At 39.3% G+C, this 16,234-nt stretch overlaps 2 protein-coding genes across 3 annotated transcripts; both read right to left on the bottom strand.

The window, feature by feature from the left end:
* Positions 1–1,621: 1,621 nt before the first annotated feature.
* LOC125775301 (uncharacterized) lies at positions 1,622–3,642 on the bottom strand. The gene is made up of 4 exons (XM_049456430.1): positions 3,323–3,642; positions 2,993–3,127; positions 2,084–2,291; positions 1,622–2,008 (listed from the first exon to the last, which is right to left on the bottom strand). Exons 1-4 carry the CDS (start codon positions 3,581–3,583, stop codon positions 1,686–1,688), a joined length of 927 nt encoding a protein of 308 aa, XP_049312387.1. The 5' UTR covers positions 3,584–3,642; the 3' UTR covers positions 1,622–1,685.
* A 3,187-nt stretch (positions 3,643–6,829) lies between these two features.
* Positions 6,830–14,925, bottom strand: LOC125778470 (uncharacterized). 2 transcript variants are annotated; one of them, XM_049456435.1, is made up of 4 exons: positions 14,589–14,925; positions 14,267–14,401; positions 7,287–7,494; positions 6,830–7,222 (listed from the first exon to the last, which is right to left on the bottom strand). In XM_049456435.1, the coding sequence occupies exons 1-4, from the start codon at positions 14,847–14,849 to the stop codon at positions 6,900–6,902; spliced, it is 927 nt and encodes a 308-aa protein (XP_049312392.1). In that variant the 5' UTR covers positions 14,850–14,925; the 3' UTR covers positions 6,830–6,899. The 2 variants fall into 2 exon arrangements, with proteins under 2 accessions (XP_049312392.1, XP_049312391.1); XM_049456434.1 differs by lacking the exons at positions 14,267–14,401; positions 14,589–14,925 and adding exons at positions 9,017–9,151; positions 9,348–9,665.
* Positions 14,926–16,234: the final 1,309 nt, after the last annotated feature.

Raw genomic sequence — 16,234 nt, 5'->3', positions numbered from 1 at the left:
TCAAAATTTGCCAAATTTATATGTTTATACATACACACATATTTAAGAAAGCAACTCGTAAGCTTGAAATACTTTCATATGCTTCCTTTGAACATTCCTGCATGGAATATGGCGACTTCCGTTTAACAAGGCCAATAGCCGACCAAAATACGAACTTGCTACCAGTGTGGAGTGGAAAAGCAGACTCGACTTTTGTTTACCGGCGCTACCACCACACACACGCTCACAAAACCCTTGCTGATGGACTGGGCAATAATTTAAATGTTTGTCTTGCCACGTCGCAGGCACAATAAAATGTGTTGCGCTACTTACAATACTTAAAGGTGCTTTGATTTTGTTTTCTTCTTTTGTTATTTGTTTTTATTGTTGTGTACAACTTTAATACCACGCTAATGGTGTTGGTGTTGGTGCCACGAAGCAAGTTGTCCTCCTTTGCAATTAGTATGTTTTGGTTGGTGCTTCGAAGCGGCTAGACGTCCATTTGGTGTCTTCATTGCGTTTGTGTGTGCGTGCGTGCGTTGGTGTGGTAAAAAGGCAATAGAAATTATTGACATATTTAATCAATCACGAAAGCTGGGAAATCAATTTTATGTGCAGAAATACGTTGTCTATCGAATTAATTGCAAATATGTGAGCCAATATAATTCACGGTAAGATCCGCTACAATCTAGTTATGTAACCAATCAATTATTTATGCGCTGCGTTGAGAACTACGATTGGGCACAAGAATTGTAAGTGTTTGAGAATAACATATACATATATGTATGTATGTTTGAGTGTATATACCGTTTGATTTTTCCAACTTCAAATCCGAAATAACGTCGCATCGCCAAATTGAATCTTATCGATTTTATTATTGTGATCAGCAAGAAAAAATCCGTAGCCACTTTAGAAAAATGTACCAGACGTGGTGCTTCTTTTCTACATACGGATTCAGACTCGTTCCAGTTCGATTCGCTATTCGTCGGAGCGGAACATACTGATGTATTGACGACTCACTTCAGCAGCCCTCAAACAATACACCATTTTCAGTATTTGTTTGAAAATGTCTTCCCTTCCTCAATAACCAGATCAACAAGAGGAACCATGAAGTGAACCGAAGCTAAAATACCAACTGAAAAGCAGCTAGATCCTATATCGGTTCGATCTGAATAATTTCTTCGTTCATTCAGATTCATTGGTACATAGAATGTTCCGAGTTTCGTAAAAATACCTTAGCAAGTAATAAAGTTTTCCTCCGAGAGTATTGTGTCGAAAACCTTCAGAACTGGAGTGTTTTCATTCATTTGTAGCTGTCGCTAAATTCGCTGAACTATGTCAATGTCGTTGAAACATCTCGTATCTTTCCATCGACTACGGTATTCGCCGTTGAAAATGCGCAAAGAACCCTAAGTCTTCCGCTGAACCTTTCCCTCGAAAACTCGTAACGCCAACTCATCAGATGTTGTTATTGTCCATGAGAAGAGAGAACTTTATTTCTCAATTTCCTTCGAAGTTATGACTGTCAACCGTGACGTGAGAGTCTAGTCGCGAGTGCGACGATAATTAGATCGAGTTTCAAAGATTTTTAATTTGTTGAATTTGTCCCTACCTAGGAGAGCAGTATAACTTACAAACTGTATAGGAAACATGTATTTAAAATCTTTATTCATAAACAGCACACGATGTACGAACAAAATAGATTCTTATGCTTTTCTACTTATATTTGCATATAACTCAATAAAATCTGCTATGCTATCCGCATAAAAATGAGGCTGATCCTCCGCACTTGCTTGCCACATTTCCTCTATGGGTGTGCAGCCGCTCAATACAAGCAAGGTTTGGAAGCCACAATTTAGACCGAAAGGTATATCGACATCCAGAGAGTCGCCAACAAACAGACAACGTTTGGGATCGTCCAATTTATAGACGTCCTTCAAAATTTCACCAAGCAAAACAGCCGGTTTGCCAACTATTGTCGCCTCTCGTCCCGTTAAACGCTTAAGAATGAGGTAGAAGTCGTGAATAGCTAAAAACAAACGTTAAATCGCCAAATTAAGTGTCTTATATTTGTACATATATGTTTCGTGTGTGCGAAACGCACTTGGAAGGAATGGACCTTTCCCCAGCCTAAATGTCGGATCAGGAGCTCCAAAAAGAAAATCACAATCACTGTCTGCTAGATATCGCGTGGCCGCTGTCATTTGCACATAATTTATATCGAGGTTGACGTCAAACAAAACAGCGCCCATTTTTTGTTTCGGTTCCGTGATTTCTTCCAAATTGGAAAGTCGAACGCCTTCTTTGACGTCCTTAAGAAATGAAAAAGAATTGTAAGTGATACAAATTAACACAACAACTTAAAAAGTTTCAGAATTTTTATGAAAAATATACATACATATATTAGTTTAGGTGAGAATGTGTCAGTGAAGGTTGTTTAGAAATAGAATTTTATGAAACTCATTACATCTACACATATAGTTGTGTGCTTTCGAAAGCTTATGAACAAATAATCTTGGTAATAAATGTATACGAGGTCTTGGAGAAAGTCTGTTCGTTTCAAGGTAACAGCTGTCAAAAATAACAACTCCGAAAAATGTATTGCGTCATTAAAAACCACAAGTTAAAAGAAAACCGATTAGTTTGTAGTTTTCTAAATAAATTTGAGAAAATATATCAGAAATTAAAGGACTCTCTGATAATAAACTTTTTGAAACTTTCTTGTATCAAGATGTAGAAGGAGATAACAGGCTGCTAATTTGAGTACAACAATCTGACTGTCTTGTGAATGGAGTAGACGAACTTCGGGCTCATGCCTCCCATATTCTACACATGTATTTTCACTCTTCAAAGATTATATTTTCGGAATCTAGTAATGAGTTTCAGCTGGAGACAGATTTTATATACGTCAACAAGTTACTGATGGGTTGTTTTCCAGTGCCAAAATTATTTGTTCATCCATAGGGGCTATAACGGTGAGTGTTATTTTATACTTGGTTCAGTTATTACCTACCAAAGTCCTCACATCTACGCCTCCACGACGAAGCACATCATTACCATCGGCGCTACATGTTGAGAAAACCGGCTGCTTTATATTGTGCTTCTTTATATAGTACAACATGGACTTAGCTGGATACATTATGTGGTCCTAGTTGAAGGAAATAAACAAACAAATTTATTAGCCAAAATCTGCACATATCCAAGAAACAAGGTCTTCAACTAGATCACTCTCTTTTCTACACTTCTTCCAACTCCTTGACAGGTGTTTATTATCCGCGCCGAAGGACGATGTGTATTATACACAAATACAGAAACCACACACAACCAAAAAAGTACGTTTTACCGCTTGAACATCCTTCACTCCGATCCTGGTGAACTTATTCACATACTCTTCCTCTCGCCGCTGACTGTTATTGGATACAAAATACACTCGCTTGCCATCATCCTTCAGCGCATTCACCGCTTCACCCGTCCTAGGCAGCGGGAACGAAAACATCCACATAACACCGTCGCAATCACACAACACTACATCGAAGGAGTTGACGAACTCCTTCTGCTCCTTAGCAGAGAGCTTCAAAATATGCGGTACTTTGCGAGCAGACATAATAGTGGGACGATCCACTAGCAGTCTTGTCTGTCTCAAACACTTTCACAACTAAACTATTCTTCCCACAGTTCTATTTATTTATATACGAATGTATTTGCCGCACGTGGCTTTATAAATATTTATTTTACATGATTATGCACTTTTATCTTTTATTAGAACAGCATTATAAATAAAGACTACTTCACAAAAATATTATATATTACTCTAAAGAGTCTCAAGATCAAATTCGACCCGTAATTGTCTACTATTCGACGCTGACAGTAGTGCAGTGTCATCCGCATAGGCTGCCGTAATTCTGAAGTTAAAGTTAATCACTGGGGGGTCAGCCGTAAAGAGAATGTATGACTTTAGCAACAGGTAGTAAGGCGTCGGTAGTTTTCCCTTTAATTTATGTATTAGGTATACGTGCCAGTCCTCGTCAAACGCTTAATGGATAGCAAGGAAAACTGCTGGATATTTTTTACAATTTTCCGTGGCATCCGTTAGAAAGTGTTACACTTGGTCGCTTTGCTCAATTGTGTCAAGAAACTTTCTGAAGCTAAACTTGTGATATGGGGTGATTTGCCCCTCCTCCAGTAAAGGCAAAAGTCTGCTATTCTTTTAAATATTTTCGAATTTATTACCTGTAGGCTAATCGGTCGATATGAATTGACCTGATTCCTCGATTTACATACCAGATCTTGGTATCAAATTTATCTCAGCACATTTATACCATGCCATTAAAGACCTTGACGATCACGTTCTTTGCGTTTCTTGGAAGCGCTTTTGAGGGCTTCTGCATTAATTCTGTCATAACCTGGTAATTGATTATGACTTCTGCAATGCCGGAATCCTTACTGAACTCGTTCGGAATGAAAGTATTTTGGAGATGTCAGGCAAACTCATTAGCTTTTTGTATTACTTACTTCGGCACCCGAGACCGCTGCTGTTGATAATTGGTGGTCGTCTGAATATCGGCCTTCAGTGATAATTGTTTGTGGCAAGCAAGTGTTTTTGATTGGAACAAATTATTCAAAGAGCGTCGAGAACGAATTGTCGACGAATCACGTCCAGGACGACCATCAACAACAACTGATGATCAACAAGTCAAAAATATTAAGGAATTGGTGCTTGAGAATCGACGATTAAGAGTCAGTGATCTTACTGGCATCGTTAAAGTATCGGAACGATCAGTGAAACCCATTTTGAAAGATAATTTGGACATAAGAAAAATTAAAGCATGATTGATTCCAAAATCACTTAATTTTTTCGAAAAACAACGTCGCGTCAGCGTCTGTGAAAGAATGCTTTCCGTCTACCGGGATGTCATGAAACGTTTTATTACTGTCGAAGAGTCGTGGATACATGCTTATGACTCGGAAATATATGATCAATCGGACGAAAATCGTGGCGAAGGTGAGCCAAACCCGGGAAAGACGTCAAAGCAGGTCAAAAATCAAGGTTATGTTGACAGTTTTCTTCGATGATCGGGGTGTGATGTGTTCCGAATTCAATCGCGAGACATAGTGAAGGTTATTCCGGAAAATTGATATAAAAAAATTCACTTATGCAAGAAGTGCTAATATTATTATTATTATTTGGGAAAACACGTTAGTATTATGCAATGTACTGCCCATCTGAAGCTGTAACATTTTCCCATTCCTTGTCGGAAAATAATGAATCAAGCCAATTTGATACCCTGTCCTGATGTGAACTATATTCCAGTGAGCGCGTTCCACATCGACCCCAACAAATGTAAGTCAGAAGAGCCAAGGTCATATGGCATTTTGCATATATCCGGCTGCTTTTAAACGTACTGAAATGGGAACTCCCTGGACCTTCTCATCTCTGTAACAATATTTATCGAGTAATAATACTTCCTTTCTTCATACTTTTTCGCCTTGTAAACCAAAACCCACATCTTGAAACCACTTTTGGCACGTTTCATTATCTGGAGCATGTTCACCGTCAGCTTCCACCAAAATACGATGACTTTCTAATTGATATATACTGAAAAATATGCCTACGGACAGTAGCTTCCAACGCATGTTCGGACTAGTGGTATGAAATATTAATCAAATTATGTCATCAAGATGCACGAACATCATTATAGATCCAATATTTTGGGTAGTCGAAAAAGTATTTTCATACTTCTTATCAAACTTCAACTTATTTTTTTTTATGTTTGTAATGAACTTTAATGAACCAAATATGTACCATTTTGGTCGTCCACTCTTCGCCATTTTTCCGCTAGAGACATTATTTCATCAGTGCAAAACCTTTCTGGTTCTCGGACAAAAACTCTGACAGGTAATTTTCACAGGCTTCTCTTGAAGCCAACTTTACCCCACTAAGGGAGTTCTGCATTGACCGAAAGAATTGGTAGTCCGATGGTACAAGGTCAGGGCTATATGGTGGATGCATCAAAATTTCCCAGCCATGCTCTACCAGTTTTTGCCGAGTCATCAAAGGTGTGTGTGGTCTAGCGTTATCCTGCTGGAAGACGAAGCCCTTTCTGTTGATCAGTTGTGGCCGTTTTTTTCGATTGCTTGCCTCAATCTAATCAGTTGTTGACAGTAAAATGTAGAAACAATCGTTCGACCAGGCTGTAGCAGCTCAAAGTGGATGATTCCTTTCCCATCCCACCAAACCCTCAGCATAACCTTTCAAGGCGTCAATGTTGGCTTTGCAATCATTTGTTGAGTTTCACCACGCATGGACGATGGTCTTTTTCGCACATTATTGTCGTATTTGATCCACTTTTCGTCTCCTGTAACTATTCGTTTCAGAAATGGTTCGCTTTCATTTCGTTCCAGCAAAGAATCGCAGATGTTAATTTGGTTCATTAAATTTTCACAGACAATTCATGTGATACCTAAACATCGCGCTTCTTTTTGTAGCGAGCCTTTTTTAAATGGTTCAAAACTGTTTGATGATGAGTTCCTTAGTGATCTCATGGCTGCTTATATGACAGTACTGTTTAACCTTTTCCATAATTTCATCGACTTTGTCGACGATAGGGCGACCAGAGCGAGGTGCCTCTTTCACATCGAAATTTCCAGAACGGAAGCGAGCGAATCATTGTTGTACTCTTATTACATATACTAACTGATACAGCATCGTCTCCGTAAATTTCACAAATTTCATTGGTGGCTTGCGTGCCATTCTTCGTTTTTTTTTTACAAAAATGTCATAATAAAGCGAATTTCTTCATTATTTTCACTCATCTTTGAACAGATATAACAGAATAACTTATAAACTATATAGGAAATTTGCACTTACAATTCAATTTAATTCAAAAGGAACACATAGTACACACAAAAAAAATAGAGTCTTAAGTATTTTTACTTATATTAGCATATAATTCTATAAAATCGGCTATGCTATCCGCATAAAAATCGGGCTGATCCTCCGCTTTTGCTTGCCACATTTCCTCTATATGTGCACCGCCGCTCAAAACGAGCAAGGTTTGAAAGCCACAATTCAGACCGAAGCGCACATCGTGCGTGAGAGAATCGCCCACAAACAGACAACGCTTGGGATCGGCCAATTTGTAGATGTCCTTCAAAATTTCACCAAGCAAAACCGCCGGTTTGCTTACGATTGTCGGCTCGCGTCCTGAGAACCGCTTAATTGTGTCGAGGAAATCGCAAAATCCTAAAGACAAATATAAAAAATCGGTGTAATTATATACATATGCGTTTGTGGTTGCGAAACATACCTGGTAAGGTTAGATCTTTCGACATCGGTAATAACCAATCTGTACCACCGGCAATAAACTGGCAATCCTTGTCTGCTAGATATCTTGTGGCCGCTGCTATTTGCGCATAAGTCAGATTCAAATTGGTATCATACAAAACAGCGCCCGTTTTTTGTTCCGGTCTTGTGATTTTGTCCAAAGTGGCGATTTTAACGTCTTCTTTAGTGACCTTAAATAATGAAAAAAGTCGAAGGTTATACAAATTATGACAATAAAGTCAAAAAGTCTCAAAATTTGTATTCTCTCAAATAGATGTAAGGCAAGAATATGTCAGGGGAGGGCCTAATAGAAATAGATCTGGTTAGTGATTTCATATTATGAAACTCATTAAATCTATACATTTATGTGGCTTCACAGGAGGCTTTCAAATATGTATCTTTGAAAAAATAAACGTTAAATTCTTATGTATTTATTTAGTTATTATGCATTCTTTAAATGCTTTAATAAAATATTCTCTGGTAACACTCTTCTTAGTGACTACTTGTTTCATAAAGCTTCTACAGGGCTTGTCCAGGAACTAATAGGACTGAGTCGATTTAAAAGAATTTATTGAATCAACCATTACAATTCTTTAAAAACTTTCAAAATAGGCACCTTCTGCGTCGATACAGCGCTGTCAGCGCGATTTCCAAGCATTGCAGGCATCACGGAAGGCATTCTCCGGAATAGCCTTGAGAACCGAGGTGCATGCTGCTTGGATCCCCTCTGTCATCTCAAAATACTTGCCTTTCATCGACCTTTTTAGGGAAAGAAACAAAAAAAGTCCGAGGAGACCACATCTGGAGGGTAATGCGTCTGCGGAAGCGTTGGGATGTCGGCGTTGGTTAGGTATCTGTTCACAAGAAAGGCGGTGTGAGCCGGGGCGTTGTCGTGGTGTAACTTCCAATCTAGCTAAAGAAGTTCTGAGGGTTTTCAAGCACCATATTCTTCACTTTTGTAATATTTTCATCCGTTGAGAAGGTCGAAGGCCGTCCAGAAAGAGGCATGTCTTCTATAATCTCTCGACCTTTATTAAAGACTTTGTACCACTCGTAGCCTTATGTTTGTGATAAAACTGAATCACCGTAAGCCTTCTTCACCATTCGCAACAATTCCACAGACAAATTCTTCTTCGATATTTTTATCCATTGTAAAAATCGCAACGTACTACTGAGGTGTGCCGACTTAAGCAGCTGTTGTAAACAAACTGATTGACATATCGCGCTCGTATAGACACTTTTCTATATATGTATGTATGTACCTACTTATGTATATAATAATGACGAATATAGCCTAGCGCCATTGATATTTCATTGTCATTACATGGCATTTTCCACTCTGAAATAACTGTCTACATATATGTATGTACGTATGTATGTTAAATATGTGCAATGGCAGCTTTACATCTTCTTCTACTTTTTTATTGGCGTAGGCACCGCTTATGCTGTTATTTACTCAATTTTGTGTAATTCTGAAGAGAGCCCTATTAGTAGTGTTTACATCTTGATTAAGTGGCGGTAAAAGTGCGGTAAGACAAATCTCTATCAAATGCCGGAAATTTAAAAAAAAAGATGAAACAACTAAAGATATACAATTCTTCGGTGCTTAGCAAGTAGGTCGACCTTTCTTCTTTATCAACATGAATTGTGATTGTTAGCCAAAAAATGACAGTAAGAGGTCAGTTCCTTGGAATGAATATTTATAATACATACCAAAGTCCTCACGTCTACGCCTCCACGACGAATCGTTTCATTACCATGTGCACTGCATAATGAGAAAACCGGCTGCTTTATATTGTGCTTCTTTATATAGTACAACATGGACTTAGCTGGATGCATAATGTGGCTCTAGTTGAAGGAAATAAACAAACAAATTTATTAGCCAAAATCTGCACATATCCAAGAAACAAGTTTTTCAACTAGATCACTCTCTTTTCTACACTTCTTCGAACTCCTTGACAGGTGTTTATTATCCGCGCCGGAGGACCATCTGTATTATACACAAATACAGAAACCACACACAACCAAAAACAGCGCGATTTACCGCTTGAAAATCCTTCACTCCGATCCTGGTGAACTTATTCACATACTCTTCCTCTGGCCGCTCACTGTTATTGGACACAAAGAACACCCGCTTGCCATCATCCTTCAGCGCATTCGCCGCTTCACCCGTCCTAGGCAGCGGAGACGTAGCCATCCACATAACACCATCACAATCACACATCACCACATCGAAGGAGTTGACGAACTCCCTCTGCTCCTCAGCCGAGAGCTTCAAAATATGCGGTACTTTGCGAGTAGACATAATCGTGCGACGATCCACTAGCAGTCAAACACTTTCACAACTAAACTATTCTTCGCACAGTTCTATTTATTTATATACGAATGTATTTGTCGCACGTGGCTTTATAAATATTTATTTTACATGATTATGCACTCCTATCTTTTATTAGAACAACATTATAAATAAAGACTACTTCACACAAATATTATATATTATACATATGATATTGTAGAGTCTCAAGATCAAATTAGACCCGTAATGGTCAACTATTCGACGCTGACAGTAGTGCAGTGTCATCCGCATAGGCTGCGTAATTGTGAAGTTAAAGTTAATCACTGGGGGCTCAGCCGTAAAGAGAATATATGACTTTACCAACAGGTAGTAAGGCGTCGATAGTTTTCCCTTTAACTTATGTATTAGGTCTACGTGCCAGACCTCGTCAAACGCTTGGCGGTTAGCAAGGAAACCTGCGGAATAAATTATTTATCTGAACCCCAACTGGTGGTCCGGAGTGAGTTGTCTCTTCTTCAACAGAGGCAAAAGTTTGCGCAAAACCATTCTTTCAAATATTTTCGAAATTATAATCTGTAAACTAATCGGTCGAAAGGAATTGACCTGTTTCCCCGATTTACCGGACTTTCGAGTCAAATTTATCATAGCATATTTCCACTGAGCATATAGCAGAGTCTGAACATATGATTAAAGAGTTCAGAGTTTCTATCAATCATTCGTCTAACAAGCATGTAAAAATTTCTTCTGTTCAAATTGCCAAACTGTCAACAAGGAATACTATTCGAGTGTTCGTAAAAACAGACCAGAATTATGGGTGGCAACTCTTGATTTTTTTTCACTATAATGCACCGTTTGCACTGATTGGACCTTATCAGTGTGGCTTTAGGCCTGGAAAATCAACAACCGACCAGACATACACCATGCGCCAAATCTTGGAAAAGACCCGTGAAATTAGAATCGACACACACCTTTCAAAGCTGCTATTGGCAGCATAAAAAGGAGCTGCATTTATGCCGCGGTGTCTGAATTTGGTATCCCCGCAAAACTAATACGACTGTATAAACTGACGTTGAGCAATACCAAAAGTGCCGTCAGGATTGGTAAGGACCCCTTCGAGCCGTTCGATACCAAACGAGGTATGAGACAATCTCGTGCGACGTTTTCACTTTGCTGCTGGAAAAAATAATTCGAGCTGCAGAGCTTAATCGAGCAGGTACAATCTTCTATAAAAGCGTATAACTGCTGGCGTCTGCCGATGATATTGATATCAGAGTGGATAAAGAAGCAAATCAAATGGGTCTGGCAGTGAACTTGGGCAAGACGAAATATGTATCTCCTGTCATCGAAAAAAACAGTCGTCGCACTCGCGACTAGTCTGCCACATCACTGTCGACAGTCATAACTTCGAAGTTTTAGATAACTTCGTGTATCTTGGAACCAATATTAATACAAACAACAATGTCAGACTTGAAATCCAGAGCAGAATAACTCTTTCCAACAGGTGCAGCTTTAGACTGAGTAGGCAGTTGAGAAGTAAAGTCCTCTCTCGACGATAAAAATCAAGCTCTATAAGTCACTCATTATTCCTGTCCTGCTATATGGTGCAGAAGAATGGACGATGACAACATCTGATGAGTCGAGTTTACGAGTTTTCGAAAGAACGGTTCTGCGTAAGATTTATGGTCCCTTGCGCGCTGGGCACAGCAAATATCGCATTCGATGGAACGATGAGCTGTAAGAGATATGCGACGACATTGACATAGTTCAGCGAATTAAGAGGACAGCAGCTGCGCTGCTCTGAGAGTATTCAACGCAATACCCGACGGGGGAAGCAGAGAAAGTGGAAGACCTCAACTCTGTGGAAAGACCAGGTGGAGAGGGAGCTGGCTTCACTTGGAATTCCCAATTGGCCCCACCTTGCCAAATGAAAAAAATGACTAGCGCGCTGTTGTTAACTCAGCTATCACCGCCCTAAACGGAGTCTACCCCAGTAAAGAAGAAAAAGATAATGCACCGTCGCATACTGCATTGATTCTTCTCAACTCAAACGATCGCTCTGGCGAAACCGTTTCAGTGAATTGAAGACATTAAACGTGAACGCTACGCTATTCCAGAAATTGGCTTTAACAACTATTTCGGGGATTGGAAAAAACTTTGACATAGGTGTATTGGGGCCAAGGGAGATTACTTTGAGGGGGACGACATAGATTTTAAAGAAAAAAATTAAAAAGATTTTAAAATAATGAGCAAAGTCTTATTATATTTTGCTTATCGTAGTAACCGAGATGCCGCTATTATTACTTCAGTAAGCTGGCGGGAGACGGATTAACGAAGACTTAATATAAATTCAATATTTATTCGGCCCAAAAATGGTAGTCAGAAGGGTCAAGGTCTGGGCTATAAGACATGAGACTAAACTTTCCAGCCGCTGTTTTTCAAATACTTCTTAACCGGTCTTGCCACATGAGGCCGAGCGTTGTCATAATGGAAAATTATTGTCACGTGTCTAGACGCGGATTCCAGGCGTCTTTCGGCAATTGCTCGCTTCAGTTGGTGAGCTGTTGTCGGTAGGGTTCCATTAATGATTTCGCACTGTTTTTATGAGCTCATAATATAGCACGTTTCTTCTGATCACACCAAATACAGAGAATTACCTTGGCTTTGCCGTTGATTTGGCTGATGGGTCAGATTTCATATGATTTTGCGTCAAGGGTTCTCGTAATGGATTCCTTTTTCATCACCAATAACAATCCGATGCAAAAACGTCTTTTTTGTAGCATTCTAGAAGCATTTCTGACAAACGGTTCTATCGGTTCGATCTGAGATTCATTGGTGGATAAAATGCGCCGAGTTGTGTGAAAATACCTTAGCAAGCAATAAAGTTTTCCACGAGGGTACTGCGTCGAAAATCGTCAGAACTGGAGTGTTTTCATTAATTTGTAGGATATGACCTAGCCAGCGTAGCCACTGTCTCATAATTCAATGAACTATGTCCAAGGCGTCGTATATCTCGTACAGCTCATAGTTCCATCGACTGCGGTATTCGCCGTTGAAAATGCGCAAAGAACCATAAGTCTTCCGCTGAATCTCTCCCTCGAAAACTCGTAACGCCTACTCATCAGATGTTGTTATTGTCCATGCTTTGCTCCATATAGCAGGACGGGGTATGATGAATGACTTTTCGAATTTGGACTTTGTTCGTCGAGAGAGGACTTTATTCCTCAATTTCCTTCGAAGTTATGACTATCAACCGTGACGTGAGAGTCAAGTCGCGAATGCGCCGATAATTGGATCGATACCTAGAAAATAACTTACAAACTATATAGGAAAGATGTATTTAAAATCTTTATTCAGAAGCAGCACACGATATACTAACAAAATAGATTCTTATGCTTTTTTACTTATATTTGCATATAACTCTATAAAATCTGCTATGCCATCCGCATAAAAATGAGGCTGATCCTCCGCATTTGCTTGCCACATTTCCTCTATGGGTGTGCAGCCGCTCAATACAAGCAAGGTTTGGAAGCCACAATTCAGACCGAAAGGTATATCGACCGCCAGAGAATCGCCAACAAACAGACAACGTTTGGGATTGTCCAATTTATAGATGTCCTTCAAAATTTCTCCAAGCAAAACCGACGGTTTGCCAACTATTGTCGCCTCTCGTCCCGTTTAAACGCTTAAGAATGAGGTTAGAAGTCGTTGCAAAACTAAAAACAAACATTAAATCGGCAAAATTAAGTGTCTTATATTTGTATATATTTCGTGTGTGCGAAACGGACTTGGAAGCATTACCCCTGTCCCCAGCCTAAATCTCGGATCTGGAGCTCCCAAAAGAAAATCACAATCTTTGTCTGCTAGATATCGCGTGGCCGCTGTCATTTGCACGTAATTTAAATTGCTGTTGATGTCAAATAAAACAGCGCCCATTTTTTGTTCCGGTTCCGTGATTTCTTCCAAATTGGAAAGTCGAACGCCTTCTTTGACGTCCTTAAGGAATGAAAAAGAATTGTAAGTGATACAAATTAGCACAACAATTTAAAAAGTCTCAGAATTTTTATGAAAAATATAGTTCAGGTGAGAATATCTCAGTGAAGACTGTTTAGAAATAGAATTTTATGAAACTCATTACATCTACATACATACATATATAGTTGTGTGATTTCGAAAGCTTATGAGCAACTAATTTTGGTAATAAATTTATACGAGATCTTGGAGTAAGTCTGTTCGTTTCAAGGTAACAGCTGTTAAAAATAACAACTCCGAAAAATGTATTGCGTCACTCCAAAACCACAAGTCTAAAACAACCGGTTAGTTTGTAGTTTTTCTATATAAATTTGAGAAAATATATAGGAAATTAAAGAACTCTCTAATAACAACCTTTTTGGAATTTCTTGAATCAGGATGTAGAAGGAGAATAACAGAGTCCTAATTTGAGTACAAGAATCTGAATGTCTTGTGAATGGAGTAGACGAACTTCGGGCACATGCCTCCTATATCCTACACATGTATTTTAACTCTTCAAAGATCATATTTTCGGAATTTAGTAATGAGTTTCAGAGGGAGAAAGGTTTTATATACGTTCCCAGTGCTAAAATTATTTGTTCATCCATAGGGGCTATAACGGTGAGTGTTATTTTATACTTGGTTCAATTATTACCTACCAAAGTCCTCACATCTACGCCTCCACGACGAAGCACATCATTACCATCGGCACTACATGTTGAGAAAACCGGCTGCTTTATATTGTGCTTCTTTATATAGTATAACATGGACTTAGCTGGATGCATAATGTGGTTCTAGTTGAAGGAAATAAACAAACAAATTTATTATTTTGCAGATATCCAAGAAACAAGTTCTTCAACTAGATCACTCTCTTTTCTACACTTGTTCGAACTCCTTGACAGGTGTTTATTATCCGCGCCGGAGGACAATGTATCTCATACACAAATACAACAACACACAACCAAAAACAGTGCGTTTTACCGTTTGAAAATCCTTCACTCCGATGCTGGTGAACTTATTCACATACTCTTCCTCTGGCCGCTCACTGTTATTGGACACAAAGAACACCCGCTTGCCATCATCCTTCAGCGCATTCACCGCTTCACCCGTCCTAGGCAGCGGAGACGAAGCCATCCACATAACACCGTCGCAATCACACAACACTACATCGAAGGAGTTGACGAACTCCTTCTGCTCCTTAGCCGAGAGCTTCAAAATATGCGGTACTTTGCGGGCAGACATAATCGTGGCACGATCCACTAGCAGTCTTGTCTGGCTCAAACACTTTCACAACTAAACCATTCTTCCCACAGTTCTATTTATTTATATACGAATGCATTTGCCGCACGTGGCTTTATAAATATTTATTTTACATGGTTATGCACTCTTATCTTTTATTAGAACAGCATTATAAATAAAGACTACTTCACAAATATGTTATATATTACTCTAAAGAGTCTCAAGATCAAATTAGACCCGTAATTGTCTACTATTCGACGCTGACAGTAGTGCAGTGTCATCCGCATAGGCTGCGTAATTGTGAAGTTAAAGTTAATCACTGGGGGGTCAGCCGTAAAGAGAATATATGACTTTACCAACAGGTAGTAAGGCGTCGATAGTTTTCCCTTTAACTTATGTATTAGGTCTACGTGCCAGACCTCGTCAAACGCTTGGCGGTTAGCAAGGAAACCTGCGGAATAAATTATTTATCTGAACCCCAACTGGTGGTCCGGAGTGAGTTGTCTCTTCTTCAGCAGAGGCAAAAGTTTGCGCAAAACCATTCTTTCAAATATTTTCGAAATTATAACCTGTAAACTAAACGGTCGAAAGGAATTGACCTGTTTCCCCGATTTACCGGACTTTCGAGTCAAATTTATCATAGCGTATTTCCACTGAGCATATAGCAGAGTCTGAACATATGTACGATTAAAGAGCTTGACGATCATGTTGATTGTTTCTTCTTGAAACGCTTTTGAGGGCTACTGCATTAATATTGAAGATTTTTTTTTTTTCAACGCTTTCATCTTCTCATGTATTTCTTCAGAGTTTCTATCAATCATTCGTCTAACAAGCATGTAAGAATTTCTTCTGTTCAAACTGCCAAACTGTCAACAAGGAATACTATTCGAGTGTTCGTAAAAACAGACCAGAATTATGGGTGGCAACTCTTGATTTTTTTTCACTATAATGCACCGTTTGCACTGATTGGACCTTATCAGTGTGGCTTTAGGCCTGGAAAATCAACAACCGACCAGACATACACCATGCGCCAAATCTTGGAAAAGACCCTTAAAATGACAATCGACACACACCTTTCAAAGCTGCTATTGGCAGCATGAAAAGGAGCTGCCTTTATGCCGCGGTGTCTGAATTTGGTATCCCCGCAAAACTAATACGACTGTATAAACTGACGTTGAGCAATACCAAAAGTGCCGTCAGGATTGGTAAGGACCCCTTCGAGCCGTTCGATACCAAACGAGGTATGAGACAATCTCGTGCGACGTTTTCAATCTGCTGCTGGAAAAAATAATTCGAGCTGCATAGCCTAATCGAGCAGGTACAATCTTCCATAAAAGTGTATCGCTGCTGGCGTATGCCGATGATATTGATATCAGAGTGGATAAAGA

This window comes from Bactrocera dorsalis, chromosome 4 (assembly GCF_023373825.1).
Source record: "Bactrocera dorsalis isolate Fly_Bdor chromosome 4, ASM2337382v1, whole genome shotgun sequence".
NCBI classification, from domain to species: domain Eukaryota; kingdom Metazoa; phylum Arthropoda; class Insecta; order Diptera; family Tephritidae; genus Bactrocera; species Bactrocera dorsalis.
The sequence above is the reverse complement of the archived record's forward strand: the minus strand, read 5'-3'. Positions and strand labels throughout refer to the sequence as shown.

Coding starts and splice junctions, on each gene's coding strand:
- LOC125775301 (XM_049456430.1), bottom strand. CDS start 3,583: ATGTCTGCTCGCAAAGTACCGCATATTTTGAAGCTCTCTGCTAAGGAG. Junction 3,128..3,322: donor GAGTGAAGGATGTTCAAGCG/GTAAAACGTACT, acceptor TCCTTCAACTAG/GACCACATAATGTATCCAGC. Junction 2,292..2,992: donor GCGTAGATGTGAGGACTTTG/GTAGGTAATAAC, acceptor TCATTTCTTAAG/GACGTCAAAGAAGGCGTTCG.
- LOC125778470 (XM_049456435.1), bottom strand. CDS start 14,849: ATGTCTGCCCGCAAAGTACCGCATATTTTGAAGCTCTCGGCTAAGGAG. Junction 7,495..14,266: donor GCGTAGATGTGAGGACTTTG/GTAGGTAATAAT, acceptor TCATTATTTAAG/GTCACTAAAGAAGACGTTAA. Junction 7,223..7,286: donor GAAAGATCTAACCTTACCAG/GTATGTTTCGCA, acceptor ATTTGTCTTTAG/GATTTTGCGATTTCCTCGAC.